General features: G+C 41.4%; 1 protein-coding gene across 2 annotated transcripts; it reads left to right on the top strand.

Moving 5' to 3' along the window:
- The first annotated feature begins 1720 nt into the window (after positions 1-1720).
- On the top strand, positions 1721-15266 carry BORCS7 (BLOC-1 related complex subunit 7). 2 transcript variants are annotated; one of them, XM_047826194.1, is made up of 5 exons: positions 1721-1879; positions 10705-10767; positions 10879-10922; positions 11881-11917; positions 13655-15266. In XM_047826194.1, the coding sequence occupies exons 1-4, from the start codon at positions 1742-1744 to the stop codon at positions 11903-11905; spliced, it is 270 nt and encodes an 89-aa protein (XP_047682150.1). In that variant the 5' UTR covers positions 1721-1741; the 3' UTR covers positions 11906-11917; positions 13655-15266. The 2 variants fall into 2 exon arrangements, with proteins under 2 accessions (XP_047682150.1, XP_047682149.1); XM_047826193.1 differs by having other exon boundaries at positions 11881-11901.
- Positions 15267-21813: the final 6547 nt, after the last annotated feature.

The raw sequence follows: 21813 nt of genomic DNA on the forward strand, positions 1-21813 counted from the left end.
TGTTGTCTGAGCCATTAATTTTAGCCATTCTGACAGGCATGAGGTGGTATCTCATTGTGTCTTTGATTTGTATTTCCCTGATGATGAGTGATATTGAGCATTTTTTCATGTGTCTGGTAGTCATCTGGATGTCTTCTTTGAAAATTGTCTATTCATGTCTTTTGCCCATTTCTTCACAGGATTATTTGTTTTTGGGGTGTTGGGTTTGATAAGTTCTTTATAGATATTTATCTGATGTGTCATGTATAAAGATCTTCTCCCATTGCATTGTTTGCCTTTTAGTTTTGCTGACTGTTTCCTTCGCTGTTTTTATCTTGATGAGGTCACAACAGTTCATTTTTGCCTTTGTTTCCCTTGCCTCCATAGACATGTCAAGTAAAAAGTTGCTGTGGCCGAGGTCAAAGAAGTTGTTGCCTGTTTTCTCTTCTAGGATTTTGATGACTTGTTGTCTTACGTTTAGGTCTGTCATCCATTTTGAGTTTATTTTTGTGTCTGTGGTAAGAAAGTGGTACAGGTTCATTCTTCTGCATGTCGCTATCCAGTTTTCCCAACACCATTTGCTGAAGAGACTGTCTTTTTTTCCCCATTGGATATTCTTTCCTGCTTTGTCAAAGATTAGTTTACCATATGTTTGTGAGTCCATTTCTGGGTTCTCTGTTCTGTTCCATTGATCTATGTGTTTGTTCTTGTGCCAGTACCATGCTGGTCTTGATGATTACAACTTTCTAATACAGCTTGAAGTCTGGAATTGTGATGCCTCTAGGTTTGGCTTTCATTTTCAGGATTGCTTTGGCTATTTGGCATCTTTTGTGGTTCCACACAAATTTTAGGATTGTTTGTTCTAACTCTGTGAAGAATGCTGGTGTTATTTTGATAGGGGTTGCAAATTGTACACTTTAAAAAACATAGTTCTTGCACATAAATTAAACCTCAGTAAAATTAAGAACAAGAATTAAATGAAAGACTCAACAGAGACATGAGTCTAGACACTTGGAGGAGAAAGTAATGTTGATACTGAGTACAGGTTATTTTGAACGAAATTTGCAGTATAACACCATTTTCATCTTTCCTGCATTAGCTAATAAAGAAATAGAGCTACATGAAACATTTCAGTTATTCATTTCCAAGGTGATGATCAGTGTGCTTTTAATAGAACAAAGAGATCATTTGTCATCAAAAATTACTAGTGATTTTGAGCACTTCCTTCATTTCTAAGCTGTTTACATGGCTCATCCCACAGCCTGGGAGCTCCTCAGAGACAAGGACTGGATCTTTTTTCTCTACCCTCAGCCTAGCACCCAATTTGATATTTAGTTCATGAAATTTTACTAAAGTGGAACTAAATGATCTTAATTCATTCTCATAACCCTTTGGAGACTTGAACATTATTACTTTTTTCTTATTGATAAACACAAGACGCAAAGATTGAGTAATCTGCAGTCACACAACTAAATGGCAGAAGTAGGCCTGTAATCCAGGGCTCCTGATTCTAACCTATGGATTTACTGAGATTGTCTTCCATCCCCTCCAGAGAGGTGCACCTGGGCCTTGTCTTCCTCAGGTTATCAACTGAGTAGTTTAAATGGATTTAAAGTTAGCTAAGGTGAACCTCCGCTAGGCGCATGCGTTGCTTCCTTTTCCCACGGGGTAAGAGACACCACCTCGCTTCCTTCCGCTTTGCGTTTCTTTTGGCCCCTGCGACTCTCCGTCGCTCGGGAGGAGGCGTTCACTAGATGAAGTGATGGCGACTGGGACGCCAGATTCTCAAGCGCGATTCGGTCAGTCTGTGAAGGGGCTCCTCACAGAGAAGGTGAACACCTGTGGTACGGACGTCATCGCGCTCACTAAGCAGGTGTTGAAGGGCTCCCGGAGCTCCGAGGTGAGCTGAGAGTGGACTTTGCGGCCCGCTACCCCGGGGGCCCCGAGTCTTCCATAGCTGTGGGAAGGGGGATCGCGTTTCCTCCTGGGAATTGTAGGCTGTGAACTGCTCTGCCGAGGAGTAGAGCTCGTTCGCGAAGGGCGCGTGTTGCATTCTGGGGTGTGTAGTCTCAGTGGGATTAGCGTTGTAGGGAGGGAAAGAAATGGGCCGGTGGGAATCCGCTGTAAAGTGGAGATTGCCACAGGGCAGCGGAAAAGGTAGTGGTCCCAGCCAGTTCCTAATTTGTTTCATGGGGTTGTTTCTAGGGAAGGAAGATCTTTCTCTTTCTGCCTCCCAAATTCAGCATGGTTTTGCCCTCAACATCTCACATTCTTTCCACACTTTTGTGGATCGTCTATGGATTTGTTCTTTTCTGATTTGTCTTTCTGGCCACATTCTTGGTTTTCTGTCTCTTAGATTAGCTTTCTCCTTTCCCCCGATTTCCCCTTCATCCTATAGCTGTTTCCATGAATGGAGTCATATGATGACTTTTCACACCAGAAAGTTTTATGTATGTTCACTTTGTATCCAAAAAAAAAAAAAAAAAAAAAAGACCTATTTGTTGTACTCTTAGATACTCACCCATGAGAAATGAAAATATATGTCCACACAAAGACTTGTACATGTGCATAGTAACATTATCCGTGATAGCTCCAAACTGGAAACAACCCAAATGTCCATTGATAAGTGAATGGACAAACAAAATGGTTCTGATGGCTCAGCCATTCCACTCCTAGGTTTTTATCCAAGAGAAATGATTACATGTTTCTCATTTTGTTACGCATATAATGTCTTATCTAAGTTCCTGTTTTGGTTTCTTTAAACTGGAACAACGTCTTGAATACACCTGTGAAACAATCTGAGTACAAAGTCTTTAGATATTTGTGAATTTCTTCTATAGACCTTTACCATTGTCTTGCTCATAATTAACTCAATAGCAGTGTCTTAACTGCTCATCTTCAAGTATTGCTTATTTTCAACTTAGTTTTCATAATAATAGTAACTCTGTCTCTTTTAAGTCCTATTTCATCAGTTTCTATATTGTTTTATTAAGTTATGTAATTGTAGTAACAAGCATAATATGGCCAGAAGCTTTTGGACTTGCATATGAATATTCATAGCAGCTTTATTCGTATTAGTTTAGGGTCCAGTAGAATTGTCTTTACAGAATTACCTTTCATTTTATGTCCTTAGCTTTGATTGATAGAGACTACAAGAAACAACTGTATGAAGAAGCATTTACTAGAATACTATTATTGAAGTCACTGATTTGGTGATCCCGAGTATGTTTTGTGTGAGGTTACACATTATATACTCATTTTAGGATTCAGTATCAGAGAAAAGTCTATCTCTTTTTGAAGAATTGTTATGTTGTCTTTTATCAAATGAGAATTATGGACTTGGGGTGTTTCACTTTTTGCCTTGGTTGCACAGAAGTTCTTACATCAGTTTTAGTGGGAGACACATTTACTTCCTTCTCCTTTTAATGACTTTTACATTCTGTTGTTTTTTTTTTTTTTAAAGTGTGTGGGTGTGTATACACACACACACACACACACACACACACACACACACAATTAGGTATAAATTGCCTTGAATCTTTTTGGAGGAGAAACAAGGTATAAATATATAAGTTTAAAAAATAGTGTTGAGGGGCGCCTGGGTGGCGCAGTCGGTTAAGCGTCCGACTTCAGCCAGGTCACGATCTCGCGGTCCGTGGGTTCGAGCCCCGCGTCAGGCTCTGGGCTGATGGCTCAGAGCCTGGAGCCTGTTTCCGATTCTGTGTCTCCCTCTCTCTCTCTGCCCCTCCCCCGTTCATGCTCTGTCTCTCTCTGTCCCAAAAATAAATAAACGTTGAAAAAAAAATTAAAAAAAAAATAGCGTTCATAGTTTTTTTTTTTTAATGTTTATTTTTGAGAGAGAGTGAGTGGGGGAGGGGCAGAGAGAGGGAGACACAGAATCTGAAGCAGGCTCCAGGCTTGAGCTGTCAGCACAGAGCCTGACGCGGGACTCGAACCCACCAACTGTGACATCATGACCTGAGCTGAAGTTGGACGCTTAACTGACTGAGCCACCCAGGCGTCCCAATAGTGTTCATAGCTAGCCGCCAGTATGTATTTGATGGCTTGAGCAAATGGCCAAGAAAGAATTCTTGAGATGTCTTTGGTGCAAAAAAAAGTGATTTTATTAAAGCACGGGGTTAAAGCACAGGGACAGGATGCGTGGGCAGAAAGAGCTGCACTGGGGTTGTGAGATGACTGATAATATACTTTTAAGTTAGTGGGGGTTGGGGATAGCATAAGTCTCTAAGGAATTTGAAAGCAAGGCTTTCAGGACCTTGAGGGGACAGCTGCTGTTAAGATAAGGTTACTTTTAGTCTTTAATAAAACAAAAACATTAAGCAAGTAAGGTAGCCATGAGTTCTTTGAGCAAGGTCATCCTCTGCATGTTTCAGGTGTCTTATCAGTGGGCTGCAAGCCGAAAGGAGATTTAATTTATGTTACTTTTCTCTTGGCTTGCCAACCACCAGTATGTATTGAACATCCATATTCATCATAATAAACTTAACCATGTGCTGGACATTGCTGTGTTTTATGTAGCTTAATTCATTAAATCTTTATTTACGTAGAGGAGGTACTTTTCTTACATAGAGGATACAAAGAGGAATTTAATTTGACCAAGGTTACAGAGTAGCTAGGAAGGGGCAGAACTAGGCTGAAACCTAGGCAGACTGGTTCTAGGCCCGCAATCTTGGGCACCACTTCTCATGTGGTAGGAGGTGGTTAAGTGGCCAAAAAGCCATGGTGTCACCATTGACTACCCTAATGTCACTTGCTCCTTTCTGTTCCTCCTTGTGTGTTTTTCACATGAGATTCTTCCATAGTAGATTTAGAATGGGTGCTTAGTGAGTGGTGTGGATTGAATTAAACTGAAATCAGTCCCTCTTTCTGTGAGGATTGACTCATCATCTGTCAATTCTCTGACTTTTGCCTTTTATTGGATCTCTTACATGGTACTTATCACATACCATATTGACTTTTCATATAGTTACTTACGTATTTTTGCCATTTCCTTTACTAGACTATAGATAATTTGGAGTATCTTATTGATTTTCTTTTTTTGTCTTTGTTTTTTTTTTTTTTGTAGTATATATCAGTACTGTACTTTATTCCTTTTTAAGACTGAATAATATTGCATTGTATGTATATACCACATTTTGTTTATCCATTCATTTGGTGATAGAGATTTGTGTTATGTCTACCTTTTGACTTTGTGACTATGCTTCAGTAGACATGTGCATATAAATATCTATTTGAGACCTTGCTTCCAATTATTCAGGGTATTTACCTAGAATTATAATTGCTAGATCATATTCACATGGTAATTTTATGTTTAACTTTTTGAGGAACCACCATGCTGTTTAGCACAGTGTACCATTTTTATCTATCTATCTGTTTATTTTTAGAGAAAGAGAGATAGCACGAGCAGGGGAGAGGGGCAGAGGGAGAGAGAGAGAGAGAGAGAAAGAGAGAGAAAATCTTAAGCAGGCTCCATGCTCAGTGTGGAGCTTGATGTGGGGCTCCATCCCATCACCCTGGGATCGAGAGTTAGAGGCTCAACTGACTGAGCCACTCAGGCACCCCTCATTTTTTATCATAGCCATCCTGATGGGTATAAAGTGGTATTGATTTGCATTTCGCCAGACTAGTGATGTTGAGCGCAGTTCTTGTTCTTATTGGCCATTTGTATGTCTTCTTTGGAGAAATGTCTATGAAGGTCCATTGTCCATTTCAACACTGGATTTTTTATTTGAGTTGTAGGAGTTCTTCATGTATTCTGAATGTTAATCCCTTATCAGATATTATTTGCATATGTTTTCTCCCATTCTGTGAGTTTCCTTTTCATTTTCTTGATAGTGTCTTGAGCTCAGTGAACTGAATCTCCTAGAGAAACAATGTCTTAAGTGTTTACAGTTTATTTTCACAGAACAACCTCTGCTTCTGATTTTTTGGGGTCTAGTGGCAATTGTCTTCTCCAGGAGGGTACTCCTTTCTGTTCCTTAGACTTTCTTCTCCATCTCTTTGATTTGATATCGATGTAGCCCAAATTGTTTCAGAACCACAGGGCACCTCCTTGGGGTCAGTCCTGAGGGAAAGGAAGCTCTTAGTCTCATTGTAGACAGCCTGATTGTCAGTTTCAATACTTCTTGGCCCTTAGGGCATTGCTTCTCTTTTCAACAGTCTCCATGTGGCTATTTTGTTTGATTCGCTGACAATTTCCACGTGTAAAGCTCTCCTTCCACAGCATTCATGTAATAAATATTTATTGTCTGCTATGTGCCAGGAACTATTCTAGGCATAAGGGAGAGAGTGGTACACAAAACGAGCAGACCCTGTACTTAGTAAGCTTACATTTTAGTGAAGAGACAGATAAACAAATGAACCAAAAACTCAGGTGGTGATAAATATTACGAAGAAAAACTAAGCTGGGAGTAGAGGGTGATGAAAGGGTTTTCCTTAAATAGGGTGATCAGGGAAGGGCTCTCTGAGGAGGGGACATTTGAGCAGACACTTGAATGAAGTCAGGGAGCAAGCCACGTGGACGGCTGGAGGCAGAGCGTTCCAAGTAGAATAAGTAGCAAATGCAAAGGCCTTGAGATGGGAATGTGTGCAGGGTGTGCAAGGAGGCCAGTGTGGCCGGAGCACCAAGTGGGGAAGAACGTGCCAGCCTGTGCCCTCAGCACAATGAATGCATATGACTCTTACGCTCCTTCTGTGTGTGCCTGCATGTGTCCTCCAGTTCAGTTGTGTGCTGAGTAAAGGGTCCGGTGTATTTATCCTAAACCTGTGTAAGGTGTATGCCTACTATTGTAACCACATTATTTAATGCAATAATATGGAAAATGATTAACTAGAATGAAAAAAAAAAGAGGGATGGTATTGCTATGAAAACTAAGCTGAAAAATCTTGTTGAAGACGAGGAGCTGACAAATAACTCAGTAACAATACTTGCTGAAGGTGAATAGCTAAGATTGCTGTTGAGTTACTTATGAACAAAACAATGGTAACAGCCTAGGGGGAAATACTCAAGACGTTGTTCCACTTTAAAGAAGCCCAAACCGGATATCTTCGATGGTGGGTTATGATGTGTTATGTGCGTGGTTGGTTTATGCAAGAAAATGATGCAGAATGCCCATGGATGCATCTGTCATCAGAGAAGGGGCCTTGGCCTTGCATTGCAACAGCTCCTGCATTCCACGAATCGAATCGTGAGTCTCCTCAGAGTCTTTCTTCTAAATGATCGCTCCTCCCACCCCCTTTAACGGCCACTTCCGTGGCTCAGGCTGCTTTCCTTGCTTGCCTAGACTATGGCAGCGCTCTTCCAACCAGTCTCTCTGCCTTCAGTCCCCACTCCACTCCATCCTGCTAGCAACACTTCAAACACAGTAAATCCGATCAGCTTAGAAGTCACTTCTTTTAGGAAGTCCTCCCTGAACTTCTGCCCCTGTAATGGGTCAGACACCCCCCCTCCCCCATGCTCTCAGGTCATCTGGTGTTTCCCCATAAGCAGTTACCACAAGGTATTATAGTGCCTGTGTCTTCTTTGTAACACCACATTGTGAGCCCTGTGAGGACAGGGGCTATGTCTCTCCCTGGTGGATCTGAGCACTTTAATAAACATGCGGTGACTGACTGAGTGAATGAATGAGGAAGATTCTGTTCGAACCTTGTCTTTCTGCCATCAGTTTGTCAGTCACTGTCTCCCATCTGTAGGACTTTGGAATTTGCCACTTAAAAGTGGTCATAGGGAGGGAACAGGCACTCTGATACATTGTGGATGGGGATGCAAAATGGTATAACCCTAATGGAGGGGAATTTGGCAGTATGTAGCAAAACTAAAACCCTCTGATCCAGCAATCACAGTCATGATTCTGTGAGTCTATCCCAAAGATACTATAGCAAAAAGACACCAAGGTATATAAGATATTTTTTGTAACGCTGCTTATAATAGCAAAGACTGGAAATAGCTCCAAAGTCTACCCCAGACGACTAGTTGAATAATCTTACAGTGACATTTCTGTATTTCTTTCTTTATTTACTCACTCACTCACTCACTCACTCACTGACATTTTAGAGAGAGAGCACATGAGCAGGGGAGAGGGGCAGGGGGGAAGAGGGAGAGAATCTCAAACAGGCTCCATGCCCAGTGCAGAGACTGACACTGGACTTGGTCCCATGATGCTGGGATCATGACCTGAGCCGAGATCAAGAGTTAGATGCTCAACTGACTGAGCCACCCAGGCTCCCGGCTTACAGGGACATCTGTGGAGTGGAGTACTCTGCAGCCGTAGAAGAACAATGCGCAGATGCGGTGTATGTTGCTGCAGATCTGTCTCAACATACATTTTCAAGTGAAAATAGCAGGGCAGAGAAGAGTGCATGTAGAAGGTTACATTCTAAGTAAGGAGAGGAGATTATATACGTATGTCCACTTTTATTTATTTTTTATTTTTAAATTTTTTTTAATGTTTATTTATTACTGAGAGACAGAGAGAGACACAGAACATGAGCAGGGGAGGGGCAGAGAGAGGGAGACACAGAATCTGAAGCAGGCTCCAGGCTCTGAGCTGTCAGCACAGAGCCCGACGTGGGGCTCGAACTCACCAACTGTGAGATCATGACCTGAGCCTGAAGTTGGTTGCCTAACCAACTGAGCCACCCAGGCGCCCCACATATGTCCACTTTTAAAAAGAAACAATGGGAAGATAAACCCAAAACTAAAACACACACACACACACACACACACACACACACACATTTTTAAAAAATTGAGTAGGCTCCTTGCCCAGCATGGAACTTGAACTCACAACCCTGAGATCAAGAGTCACATGTTCCACCAACTGAGCCAGCCAGGTGTCCCTAAAAAATATATATATATTGATGCATAGGGGAGAGAGAATGGAGAGGGGAAGGGACAGGGATGGAAGGTCTTATTTTACTGCTTTGACTTTAGAAGCACATAAAGGTTTATTAATTTTAAAACAAAAATGGAGATAAATAACAGTTGCTGTGGGGGAAATTATCTGGGAGCTGTAGCAGGGCTGCTGCTCCTGATGAATTTGAGGTCATTGGTCCACTTTTCATCAGAATCTCTCTGACCCAAGGGAACAGGGACAGTGGGTAGGACACATAGTAGTAGCTCTTCTTACGTGGTTGGACTTAATGTCTTCCAGGAACAGGGTGCGACAATAGGCCAGAAACTTCTGTCGATCTCCTCTTGGCTCTCAGTGTCCACTGAGTCACCATTTTGGCCACAGGCCACCCACCCAAATCAGAGCTCAGCTTTTGTGCTGTCAGGGTCCAGCTATCAGCTATGGGAACTCATCAAAATCTGCATCCACATTTCCCTTCCTTCCTTCCTTCCTTCCTTCCTTCCTTCCTTTCTTCCCTTCCCTTCCCTTCCCTTCCCTTCCCTTCCCTTCCCTTCCCTTCCCCCTTCCTTCCCCTTCCCCTTCCCCTCTTCCTTCCTTCCTTCCTTCCTTCCTCCCTCCCTCCCTCCCTCCCTCCCTTCCCTTCCCTTCCCTTCCCTTCCCTTTCCTTCTTCCCTTCCCTTCCCCTTCCCCTTCCTTCCTTCCCCTACCCTTCTTCTCCCTCCCTCCCTCCTTTCCTTCCTTCCTTCCTTCCTTCCTTCCTTCCTTCCTTCCTTTCTTCCCTTCCCTTCCCTTCCCTTCCCTTCCCTTCCCTTCCCTTCCCCCTTCCTTCCCCTTCCCCTTCCCCTCTTCCTTCCTCCCTCCCTCCCTTCCCTTCCCTTCCCTTCCCTTCCCTTCCCTTCCCTTCCCTTATCCTTCTTCCCTTCCCTTCCCCTTCCTTCCTTCCCCTACCCTTCTTCTCCCTCCCTCCCTCCTTTCCTTCCTTCCTTCCTTCCTTCCTTCCTTCCTTCCTTCCTTCCCTTCCCCCTTCCTTCCCCTTCCCCTCTTCCTTCCTTCCTTCCTTCCTTCTTCCCTTCCCTTCCCCTTCTCCTTCCTTCCTTCCTTCCCCTACCCTTCTTCTCCCTCCTTCCCTCCCTCCCTCCCTCCTTTCCTTCCTTCCTTCCTTCCTTCCTTCCTTCCTTCCTTCCACTTTCTCTCTCTCCCTTTTAATTGAAATATAGTTGACATACAATGTTACATTAGTTTCAAGTTTACAACACAGTGATTTGCAACTATGCCTATAGTTGTGCCCACAGTAAGTGTAGTTACATTTTCTCCTTGTCTCTGCCTGGCCTGTCAGCCATCCTTCGTGTGATGTGATGCTTTCCCGTTTCAGCCGTGAGCTTCTTGTAAGGCCTTTTTTTTGTTCTGTGTCTCTCATTCCATTTCTAAACAGCTGTATTCTTATTATCCTTTTTAGCTCTACCCTAGTTGCTGCCCCCTCACTCCACCCCACATCTCAGATTTGTCCCTAAGAAACCAAAAGGTTAAGTTCTCACTGGGCCCGTGGAGCCAAAGTTTTCTTTGCAGATTTCTTTCAGCCCTTGGCTAAGAAGGTACGTGAGGAGCTCTGCAGTTCTGGAGCTCTTGATCTCAGAAGTGGAAAAGAGGTGGAGCCCATGCCACAATGGCCAGAGTGACCATGAGGTTGGATTTTCAGCGTGAACAAATGGAAAATTATCCTCTGTTACATTTGGAGTTTTTGTAATTGTGGGGGGCGGGGAGGGGAGGAGAGAGGGCGGCGGTGTAACAGCTGCAGAGAGAAGATGACAGGAAGTTCGGAGATGTTGATTACCACTTTATTTTTGTCTTCCAGCTGCTAGGTCAGGCAGCTCGAAACATGGTACTACAGGAAGATGCCATCTTGCACTCAGAAGATGTAAGAAACACTTCCTTTTATGATTTGGGTTTTATATACATAATTTGTGTGGCTACAGGAAATGGAATGTATATATTCTCTTTTTGTGTGTGTTGTTGTTTTTTAATGCAGAGCTTAAGGAAAATGGCAATAATAACAACACATCTCCAATACCAGTGAGTATGCCCTCTCCAGTGACTACTTGCTACAAAATCATTATCCTCAGGCTGCCCCCTGTGGCCTTTGTTCTTCAGCACATTTTCCTGTGAAGGCAGGAGTAAAAGTGGGCTTAGTCAAGGATGAGCTCCTTCTGGAAAAGATGGCTGAGACTGCAGAAGAGGTTGGGGTGTGGGGTGAGATCAAGAACAGGAACTACCTCTGGTGAGCCTCTCTGTATCTCTTTGAGGGCTCCTCAGAGGGAGAGACTGTAAGCCCCCTGAGGGCAGGGCCCACACCAGGACCACTTTAGCATGGTGCCTGGCACCCAATAGGCACCAAGTCGGTATTTGTTGACTACCTGTGCCCAAGGTCTCTCCTGGGGAGTCTGCTCTTGCACTAGGGGATCAAGTGTAACTCTGACCTGTATCCCATAGTCTCACGTATGACCCAGCCCCGGCTACATATAAATGATCCCGGAGACTTTGAAATGTAGAGAACCCCTTCTCTGTTGTAATTTTGGATAAAATTATAGTTAGCTTTTCGTCATATTTAATTTTGCTTTATATTTTATATAGTTGATATTATACTTATGTACCTGCTGTACGGTTAAGAGTTTAACCCTTGATATTTAGACAGCTAAATGTTCGTTCTTGGCGTGTGCGCATATCAGGTGCGTGACCACTAGGTTGCACATTGCGGACTGAACGTGAGCCATGCATGTGCATGGTTTTTGCACCACCTCCCTTGATCTGATAGGGTATCGTTACCTGTTTAGGTTTAGAATCCTTCTTTTTAGCAACCCTGCACTCAGATGTTGAACAGAGCTTCAAGAACACAGTCTTAGGCTAGAATGAACAGAAATCCAGAATGTGACAGAAGCTGGAGATTTATTCTGCCTGTGTATATCTAGCCAGAAGTTGCACTAGTCTTCTGAGATTTTTTATGTTTATTTTCCTCTTTCCTTTTCTGATTTAGGCAAGAAGCTATTCAGAAGAAGTAAGTAACCCCAAAGGTAGGGGACTTGGGAGCAGGGAGCAGCAACTAAAGCAGGCTTCAGGGAATTCTACTTGCGGGCTGAGGATCAGTGTGAAACTGTGGTTGACATATGCCCTTAAATTGACATACGCTCTGGGATAGCTTATTCGGGGTATAAAGAAGACAGTACAGTTGACCTTTGAACAATGTAGGTTTGAATTACACAGTTCCACTTATGCACAGATTTTTTTTATAAATACAATATAGTATTGTAAATGTATTTTCTCTTATGATTTTCTTTTTTTTTAAATATTATTTTTATTTTGTGTGTGAGAGAGAGAGAGCAAGTGTGCCAGCGGGGGGAGGAGCAGAGGGAGAGGGAGGGAGAGAATCTTAAGCAGGCTCTCCATGAACACAGAGCCTGACTCAGGGCTCGATCTCTGTCATGAGATCATGACCTGAGCTGAAACCAAGAGTCAGATGCTTAACCGACTGAGCCACCCAGGTGCCCTGTCTTCCTTATGATTTCCTTCCATTCTTCCTTCCTTCCTTCCTTCCTTTCTTCTTCTTCTTCTTCTTCTTCTTCTTCTTCTTTTTCTTTCTTTCTTTCTTTCTTTCTTTCTTTCTTTCTTTCTTTCCTTCCCTCTTTTCTTTCTCTTTCTTATTCTTCCTTCCTCTTCCTTCCTTCCTTCCTTCCTTCCTTCCTTCCTTCCATTCATTCATTCATTCATTCATTCATTCATTTTTGAGGGAGAGGCAGAGAGAGAGAAAAGAGAGAATCCCAAGCAGGCTCTGCACTGTGAGCTCAGAACTCACGAGATGTGAGATCATGACCTGAGCTGAAATCAAGAGTCGGATGCTTAACTAACTGAGCCACCTACACATCCCCTTATGATTGTCTTAGTAACATTTTTTCTCTACCTTACTTTATTATAACAGTGTAGTATATAATACATATACAACATATGTGTTAATTGACTATTTCTGTTACCAGTACGGCTTCTGGTCCACAATAGGCTATTAGTAGTTAAGTTTTGGGGGAGTCGGGTTATATACTGATTTTGACTGTGCAGGATATCAGCGCCTATATATCCCCTATGTTGTTCAAGGGTCGACTGTATATTTCAAAGGTATACAGTAGGTCAATTCACTGCTAGTAAAGGCTTTCTAAAAATTACAACGTGTAGAAGCCACCCTTAATGAATAGAAAACCTTCTACATTGATAATATTCATTAAGTAAATTAAATGTGCTGAAGTCAGTAAACAGTCTTGTTTTTTTGAGTGGATTAAATCTGTCCCTTATTGGTTATCTCTAACTGGTTTTACAAACCCTTTTTTTTTTTTCTTTTCTTTTCTTTCTTTTTTTTTTTTTTTAATTTTTTTTTTTTAAACATTTATTTATTTTTGAGACAGAGAGAGACAGAGCATGAACGGGTGAGGGTCAGAGAGAGAGGGAGACACAGAATCTGAAACAGGCTCCAGGCTCCGAGCTGTCAGCACAGAGCGCGACGCGGGGCTCGAACTCACGGACCGCGAGATCATGACCTGAGCCGAAGTCGGCCGCTTAACCGACTGGGCCACCCAGGCGCCCCTTTTTTTTTTTTTTTTTTTTTACAAACCTTTTTTTCATAGTTTAAACTTCTGGGACCCTAGAGGACCAATATAAATTTTGATTTAGCTTCGGGAGTACTTCTGTGTTAAAGTACAAACTGAACAAAGAGAGGTCTTTATTGCTCATTCCAGATAAACCTTTTTCTCTTTTCTAATTTCTAGTGTTGAGCAGTCTTCTGATCTACAGGACCAGCTGAATCATCTGCTGAAATAGTGCAGCTTGTAAGAGGGCAAAAGCACTTCTGTGCCGACACTGAGAAGGAAATCTTTTACTTAACCACTGTGCTATGGGTTTGACTTTCCATTTTCTTCTCCAAAAGTTAAGTTAGAACAGATTTGTGATGGTGTATAATTCCTCCTGAAAGAAGCTAGGTGGTTGAATTTTGGAAGTACTTCTTGAAGCAGAGTAACCCATGGTCTTACTGAATTTTTTAATTGCTCTGTTTAGTTTGATGTTAAAGTAAAATTAAAAGAGGTCTTAGTTTTTCCCCTAGAACTTTCATATGTCAAAAGCCACATCAACTAAATATGATCCTTAAGCAAATACTGAATAATGTTTTAAATTCAGAATTAGGGATTCTATTGTGAAAACATAGGACTAATTAATATTCTTTTTTAAAGACTTTTTTCTTTTAATCATACATTCAGAAATGGTAATAGGTAATACCTGTTCCTCCCCTCCCCTCCCCTCCCCTCCCCTCCCCTCCCCTCCCCTCCCCTCTCAGAGGAAATACTTATTTTATTCATTGTAGCAAATTCCTGAATGAAAGGTAGGCAAATGGTATCATATCTGGCCAGCTGCAGTCTCCTCCCTTGACTTGTATTCCTAGAGTTTCTTTGTTATTACTTTTGATTAATTGGCGTTGGGTTCATTTAAAAATTTTGCTAGTCATCAGCAAATTCACTTGTAGAACATTACTGCCAAATGCAAAGGCAGTTGAATTACTGGGAATGATTGCAGCATAGGGTCCTGCCATGGTGAAAACCTTATGTTTTCAGATACTTACCCATGTTTATTTAACTCATCTTACTAAAAGGCATTGCCTTTGAATGTCTTTGCTTTGTTTGAATTTTAAATGGGACTCTATCATGTTCTAGTTAGTTCTTCACTAAGGAATTGGGAGAAAGCTGACAGGAAACTGGTGTCTTCACTGAAAGAAAAAAAAAGCAAATAAGAGTCCAATTTAATTCATATTGTATATCGAGCCAGCTAATCATATTAGATTGTATTTATTCCTCATTTTACCTATACACATTAATTTAAAGTAAAAGAAAGGAATGAAGGAATTCAGTTATGCTATTCATTCTGTAAACACTCATTACAATTATTAAATGTAAATGGGCTCAGTTCACCTTCAAAAAGAAGGGTCACAAATTTCCAGCAAATGTCATGTTAAGAGTAAAACATTTGAGGGGTGCCTGGGTGGCTCAGTTGGTTGAGCATCTGACTCTTGATTTTGGCTCAGGTTTAATCTCATGGTTCATGGAATAGAGCCAACACTGTGAGCCTGCTTGGAATTATCTGTCTCCCTCTCTCTCTGTCCCTGCCCTGTTCCCTCTCTCTTCCTCAAAAATAAATTAATTAAAAAAAAAGAGTAAGACATTTGAAGCATTATTGGAGGATGTTACCAACACTGTTTCTATTCAACATTTTGCTGGAGGCCGTATCTAGTGCAGAAATTAAAAATAAATATGGGGCACCTCGGTGACTCAGTTGGTTAAGCGTCAGACTTCGGCTCAGGCCATGATCTTGCGGTGAGTTTGAGCTCCGTGTCGGGCTCTGTGCTGACAGCTCAGAGCCTGGAGCCTGCTTTGGATTCTGTGTCTTCCTTTCTCTGCCCCTCGCCTGCTCACACACTGTCTCTCTCTGTCTCAAAAATAAACATTAAAAATTTATTTTATTTTAATGAATTAATTAATTTTTCAATATATGAAATTTATTGTCAAATTGGTTTCCATACAACACCCAGTGCTCATCCCAAATGAGCCATCACCCTCAATACCCATCACCCACCCTCCCCTCCCTCCCACCTCCCATCAACCCTCAGTTTGTTCTCAGTTTTTAAGAGTCTCTTATGCTTTGGCTCTCTCCCACTCTAACCCCTTTTTTTTTTCCTTCCCCTCCCCCATGGGTTTCTGTTAAGTTTCTCAGGATCCACATAAGAGTGAAACCATATGGTATCTGTCTTTCTCTGTATGGCTCATTTCACTTAGCATCACACTCTCCAGTTCCATCCACGTTGCTACAAAGGGCCAGATTTCATTCTTTCTCATTGCCACGTAGTACTCCATTGTGTATATAAACCACAATTTCTTTATCCATTCGTCGGTTGATGGACATTTAGGCTCTTTCCATAATTTAGCTATTGTTGAGAGTGCTGCTATAAACATTGGGGTACAAGTGCCCCTATGCATCAGTACTCCTGTATCCCTTGGGTAAATTCCTATATTTTTTTTATTTTTTAAGGTTTATTCATTTTTCAGAGACAGAGAGACAGAACGTGAGTGGGGGGAGGGACAGAGAGAGAGACACAGAATCCGAAACAGGCTCCAGGCGCTGAGCTGTCAGCAGAGTCTGACCTGGCGCCCGAACTCACGGATGGCGAGATCATGACCTGAGCTGAAGTCAGATGCTTGACCGACTAAGCCACCCAGGTGCCCCCCACCCCCTGCCAAAAATTTTTTAAATCTCGGGTATAGAGAATATGTTGGAGGATAATATTTTTTAAATAGTGAAAACTCAAATTCTATGCAAGAAAATTTATGTGATAATACCTAAGCTATGCTGTAAAGTAAGAAAATCATGCTTTATAGCTCTATTTTAGGGATAAGGGTGGAAATGTTGTTTTTTTTTTTTTTTTAAGAGGTTTGTGGTTAGAACTTAGAGAGGAAATCAAAATAGAATAAGAAAACCAAGCATGCATGATAAAAAATTTGAAAAATGTATGTCATTAATTGATGCTTATAGATTAAATTGGTAAAGTATCGGGGCACCTGGCTGGCTCAGTGACTGGAGCATGCGACTCTTGATCTCGGGGTTGTAAGGTTGAGCCTTACATTGGGTGTGGAGACTACTTAAAAATAAAATCTTAAAAAAAATTAAATTGGGAAAGTATCAGCTCAATCATAAAAGTACAAATTAGTAAATTTATTATTGGATGGGAGGTACATAGAATACATCAATTAGATTGTAAATGCGTGATTTATCAGCTTGATGCTAAAAATTTGATTACTAGTATCAAAATGTCTGGTTCCTTATAAAGCTGTAATATTACAAAACTGACATTTAAAAGAGAATATGTCCGGGGGCACCTGGCTGGGTCAGTTGGCAGAGCGTGTGACTCTTGATCTTGGGGTTGTGAGTCTGAGTCCCACACTGGGACCAGAGCTTACTTAAAAAATTTTTAAAAAGAAAAAAGTCATTTGCTAGTGATAGCTTTCCTGAGACTTTTCCAAACTATCAAAGAACTTCCATATACTGCCAAAGTATAGAAAATGATAGTAAGATACTCAGTTCATTTGCTGAAGTAAATATGACTTTCGTTTTTATGTTAATTTATTTTTAAAGGTTTTATTTTTAAGTAGTCTCTACACCCAGCGTAAGGTTCCAACCTACAATCCTGAGATCAAGAGTCACATGCTCTATCAACTGAGGCAGCCAGCTGCCACTGTGACTTTCAATTTTAAAAATTTAAGTAAAATAGGGGCGCCTGGGTGGCTCAGTCGGTTGAGCGTCCGACTTCGGCTCAGGTCATGATCTCATAGTCTGTGAGTTCGAGCCCTGCGTCTGGCTCTGTGCTGACAGCTCAGAGCCTGAAGCCTGCTTCGGATTCTGTGTCTCCCTCTCTCTCTGCCCCTAACCCACTTGCATTCTCAAAAATAAATAAACATTAAGAAATTAAAAAAAAAAAAGTAAAATAAGAAAATTTGGGAGATTCTTATTTATGAACATCAATGCAAAAATCCTAATAATATCTCAGAAAAATTGAACAGAGAAATATTTTTGAAGAATTGCTAAGATAATTCCAGAGTTATGAAGTCGATGTAACAGCTGCAAAACACATTACATTAATAAGAAACATTAAATCGTATATCACTGTAATATACACCAAAAAGGCATTGGAAAAAATTAACTTCTATTTCTAATTAAAACTATATAAAATTTTTTTTCTCTCCCAAGAGTTCTTTCTAATGAACCAACATGTATTATTTGGTGAAGAAGAATCACAGAACCCCAGAATCTTAGAGCTGTACAGGTCCTCAAAAGTGATTGAACTCAGCCCCAGGTTTTACAAATGAAAAACATGACCGGGGACAGGAAATGATTCACCCAAAGTCACCGAGTTTGGTGATAGGCCTTTTGAGTACTAGTCTAGCTCTATCATCTGCTACTTTCCTTATAAATAGAAACAAGGGTGCTACTTGTCATTTCTAGTATTTAACATAATACAAAGGAAAGCATGTTGGAAGTACTTTACCATTTACCCCTGCAGTTGCATTTCTAGCAAGTAAACATCCAATTTTGGGGAAGCCTTTACTGAGGGATGCTGGCCATTTTGAAAATCTGCCTCTCTGGACCATTCTGTAATTGTCAGACGAGTAACTTCCAAGGTGGGGTATGTGGAGGTATGTGCAAGGCCGTCCTTGGAGGCAAGGGAAGAAAATACAAAAATGTCTATGTATGTTTACTTTTTATCTTAAGAAACTTAACTTTTGCTAATATTTAAAATATGGCTTGAGGGGCGCCTGGGTGGCTCAGTCGGTTAAACGGCCGACTTCGGCTCAGGTCATGATCTCACGGTCCGTGGGTTCGAGCCCCGCGTCGGGTTCTGTGCTGACCGCTCAGAGCCTGGAGCCTGTTTCAGATTCTGTGTCTCCCTCTCTCTGACCCTCCCCTGTTCATGCTGTCTCTCCCTGTCTCATAAATAAAAACGTTAAAAAAAAATGAAAAAAAAAATACGGCTTCATATGAGGTCTGATTTCATCTCCATAACATACTGATCTACACTAGGCCTGTTACTTAGCAGGGGTGATATTAAAAAACAAACAAAAAAAAAAGAACTGTGGCTGATGCCCTGACTAATCAGAATGAACTATGGCTGCAAGCACTCTGGTCCCAAATCAGTGCTGCACCCTAGATACCTGAGGGAAAATTGGGAATAACCCAATTTAAGTTGATGGCGGTTTGCTTTCTTGTGATTTATCTGTGTGTGGTGAAGTGGATTTAAGGTTTATCAGATGATTCTTGTAAATAACCATAAGTTGAAGATAATACATTAAAGTACCGTGAGTGAACAAGTGGCAAATGGTAAAGCCCTTTCCTCAACTCCCATTAATCTGTTCCTTCAAGATAAAGAGGGCATTTTAACAATGAGTGAGAAAGCGACTGCTTTCCCTAAAGGGGCTCATTTTATGGAGACCGTATATTGAAAACTAATATTTGAGTGTTTTTACCATTACATGAGTGCCAAGAAACTGACACCTATAGAAACACTCATTTTAACACACTTAATAGTTGGAAATATTCTAAGCTATAAAAATATTCCAACAAGGATCGTTTTCACGGGTTTAATTTGTTAAAAATGTCAAAATACAACACTTTCCTATTAATATTTAACAACAACTAATTGACATCAGGGAGACTGTTATTAGCAGATGAGACTGAAAAATGAGTATAACATGGTAAATGTTCAATTTAGATCTCCGTATCTCCTTACTATCCTAATGAATAGAAATGCTTGTTACAACCACAGAAGGAGGTGAGATAGACGAATACCTTGCGCAACATGATGGTTGGGGTGCCGAGACCTGCACAGTAGAAAATCTGCATGTAACTTTTGACTCCCCAAGAACTCAACTACTAATAGCCTACTATTGACCAGAAGCCTTATCAATAATGTAAACAATTACCACGTATTTTATATATGTATTATATACTGTATTTACAATGAAGTAAGCTAGAGAAAAAAGAAGATGTTATTAAGAAAGTTACAAGAGAGTGGTGCCTGGGTGGCTTAATCAGTTAAGTGTCTGACTTCAGCTCAAGTCATGATCTCATGGTTCTTTACTTTGAGCCCTGCATCGGGCTCCCTGCTGTCGGCACAGAGCCTGCTTCGGATCCTTTGTCCCACTCTCTCTCTGCCCCTCCACCTGCTCTCAAAAATAAACATTAAAAAAAAAAATTGCAAGAGAGAAAATACGTTTACATACTGTACTTACCAAGAAAATCTACATAGAGGTGGACCACGCAGTTCAAACTCATTGTTGTTCTATATAGGGGAGGAAGAAAACACTTTCTTCAGGATGGAATAACAATACTGGGGAAACACAAGTGCATTGACTAAAAATGACTAGAGGTTAAAATGCACTTAGAAAAGCTGTTTTCCTAAATATAATACAAAACAGAACTGCTACGTACATGATGATTCCATGGCGTTCTGGAAAAGGAGGGAGAAAACAATTGTGGTTATTTAGGAGCTGGTGGGGAGGGGAGGGGATTTACTACAAAGGGGCACAAAGATATTTTTGGGGTGAGGGGTGCCTGGGTGTCTGTCTCGGTTAAGCATCTGACTCTTGTTTTCAGCTCAGGTCATGATCTCACAGTTCATGAGATCAAGCCCCTCGTCGGGCTCTGCGCTGAGAGCATGCAGCCTGCTTGGGATCCTCCCTCTTTGCCGCTCCTACACTTGCATATTCACACACTCTCTCTCTCTCTCTCAAAATAAATAAGTATTTTAAAAAAGTCTTTTGGGTGTGAGAGTCTTGATTGTCATATGTATGTCAGAACTCACAGAACTGTATGCTAGAGAAAGTTGAATTTTACTGAATGTAAATTATATCTCAATAAACCTGACTTTCAAAATAGATTGAGAATAATCTGTGTAAAAAATGGGTAGAGTACCTGAACAGACGTTTCTCCAAAGAAAGCATACAGATGGCCAACAGACACATGAAAAGGTGCTCATCCTGACGCATCATTAGGGAAATGCAAATCAAAACCAAAATGAGGGGCACCTGGGTGGCTCAGTCAGTTAAGCATCTGACTTCGACTCAGGTCATGATCTCGTGGCTTGTGGGTTCAAGCCCCGCATCAGGCTCTGTGCTGACAGCTCAGAGCCTGGAACCTGCTTTGGATTCTGTGTCTCCCTCTCTCCGTCCCTCCCCTGCTCACACCATCTCTATCGCTCAAGAACAAATAAACATTAAAAATATATATACATAAAAAAGCCAACACAAGGAGACACTATCTCACACCAGTCAGAATGACTAATATCAAAAGAACAAGAAATGACAAGTGCTGGCAAGGATGTGGAGAGAAGGAAACCCTCATGCAATGTTGGCGGGAATGTCAATTGGTGCAGCCACTGTGGAAAATAGTATGGGAGTTCCTCAACAAATTAAAAATAGAAATACCATGTAATCTAGTAATGCCACTGCTGGGCATTTACCCAAAGGAAATGAAAACTAATTTGAGAAGACGCGTGTACCCCTATGTTTACTGAAGCATTATGTATAATAGCCAAAGTATGGAAGCAATCTAAGGTCCATCAATGAATGGATGAAGAAAACATAGACACGCATGTATATGTGTATATATACATATATACGTGTGTATGTGTATATTACGAAATATGCAACCATAAAACGGAATGAGATCTTGCTATTTGCAACAACATGATGGGGACCCAGGGGGTGTTATGCCAAGTGAAATAAGTCAGGCAGAGTAAGATAAATACCATATAATCCTTTTATATGTGGGATCTAAAAAAAAAATGGGCAAAATAGGTGAAGGGGATTAAGAGGTACAAACATTTTACAGCTATAGAATGAGTAAGCCATGGGGATGAAAAGTACAGGATAGGGCAAACAGTCAATAGTATTTTAATAACTGGTGACAGATGTTGGCTATGCATGTGGTGAGTAGTGTGTAACTTGGGGAATTGTGGGATCACTAAATTGTACACCTGAAACTTACATAACATTGTACGTCAACTAGACTTCAGTTAAAAAAAAAAAAAGATTGAGAATAGGTGATTTCCATTCCCCACCAGGGGCAAAAATCATATGGGTGTTCATTTAAGTCCGCATAGGAGGTTTACAACACGAAAATCACAGCGGAGCAATAAAGGAAGATACTAGTTAATAGCAATCTCCTCTTTCCGGTTGGAAAGACTAACTGGGCCCAGAAAGGCCAGAACGCGAGGTGAGGCCGGGCGGTCAGCCTGTGCTGGAAGCTGCTGGAAGCGGCGGCAGGTTCCTGCCTCACGGGGTGGGCGGGCTGGTACCACCTACCTGCTCAAGCTCTGGAAGCCCGCCCCGCG

The sequence above is a fragment of the Prionailurus viverrinus genome, chromosome D2 (genome assembly GCF_022837055.1).
Source record: "Prionailurus viverrinus isolate Anna chromosome D2, UM_Priviv_1.0, whole genome shotgun sequence".
NCBI classification, from domain to species: domain Eukaryota; kingdom Metazoa; phylum Chordata; class Mammalia; order Carnivora; family Felidae; genus Prionailurus; species Prionailurus viverrinus.

What these genes read in the sequence shown, in the direction of transcription:
- BORCS7 (XM_047826193.1), top strand. Translation starts at nt 1,742, where the DNA reads ATGGCGACTGGGACGCCAGATTCTCAAGCGCGATTCGGTCAGTCTGTG. An exon ending in CCATCTTGCACTCAGAAGAT is followed by an intron (nt 10,768 to 10,878) that starts GTAAGAAACACT and finishes TTTTTAATGCAG; the next exon opens with AGCTTAAGGAAAATGGCAAT. An exon ending in CAAGAAGCTATTCAGAAGAA is followed by an intron (nt 11,902 to 13,654) that starts GTAAGTAACCCC and finishes TCTAATTTCTAG; the next exon opens with TGTTGAGCAGTCTTCTGATC.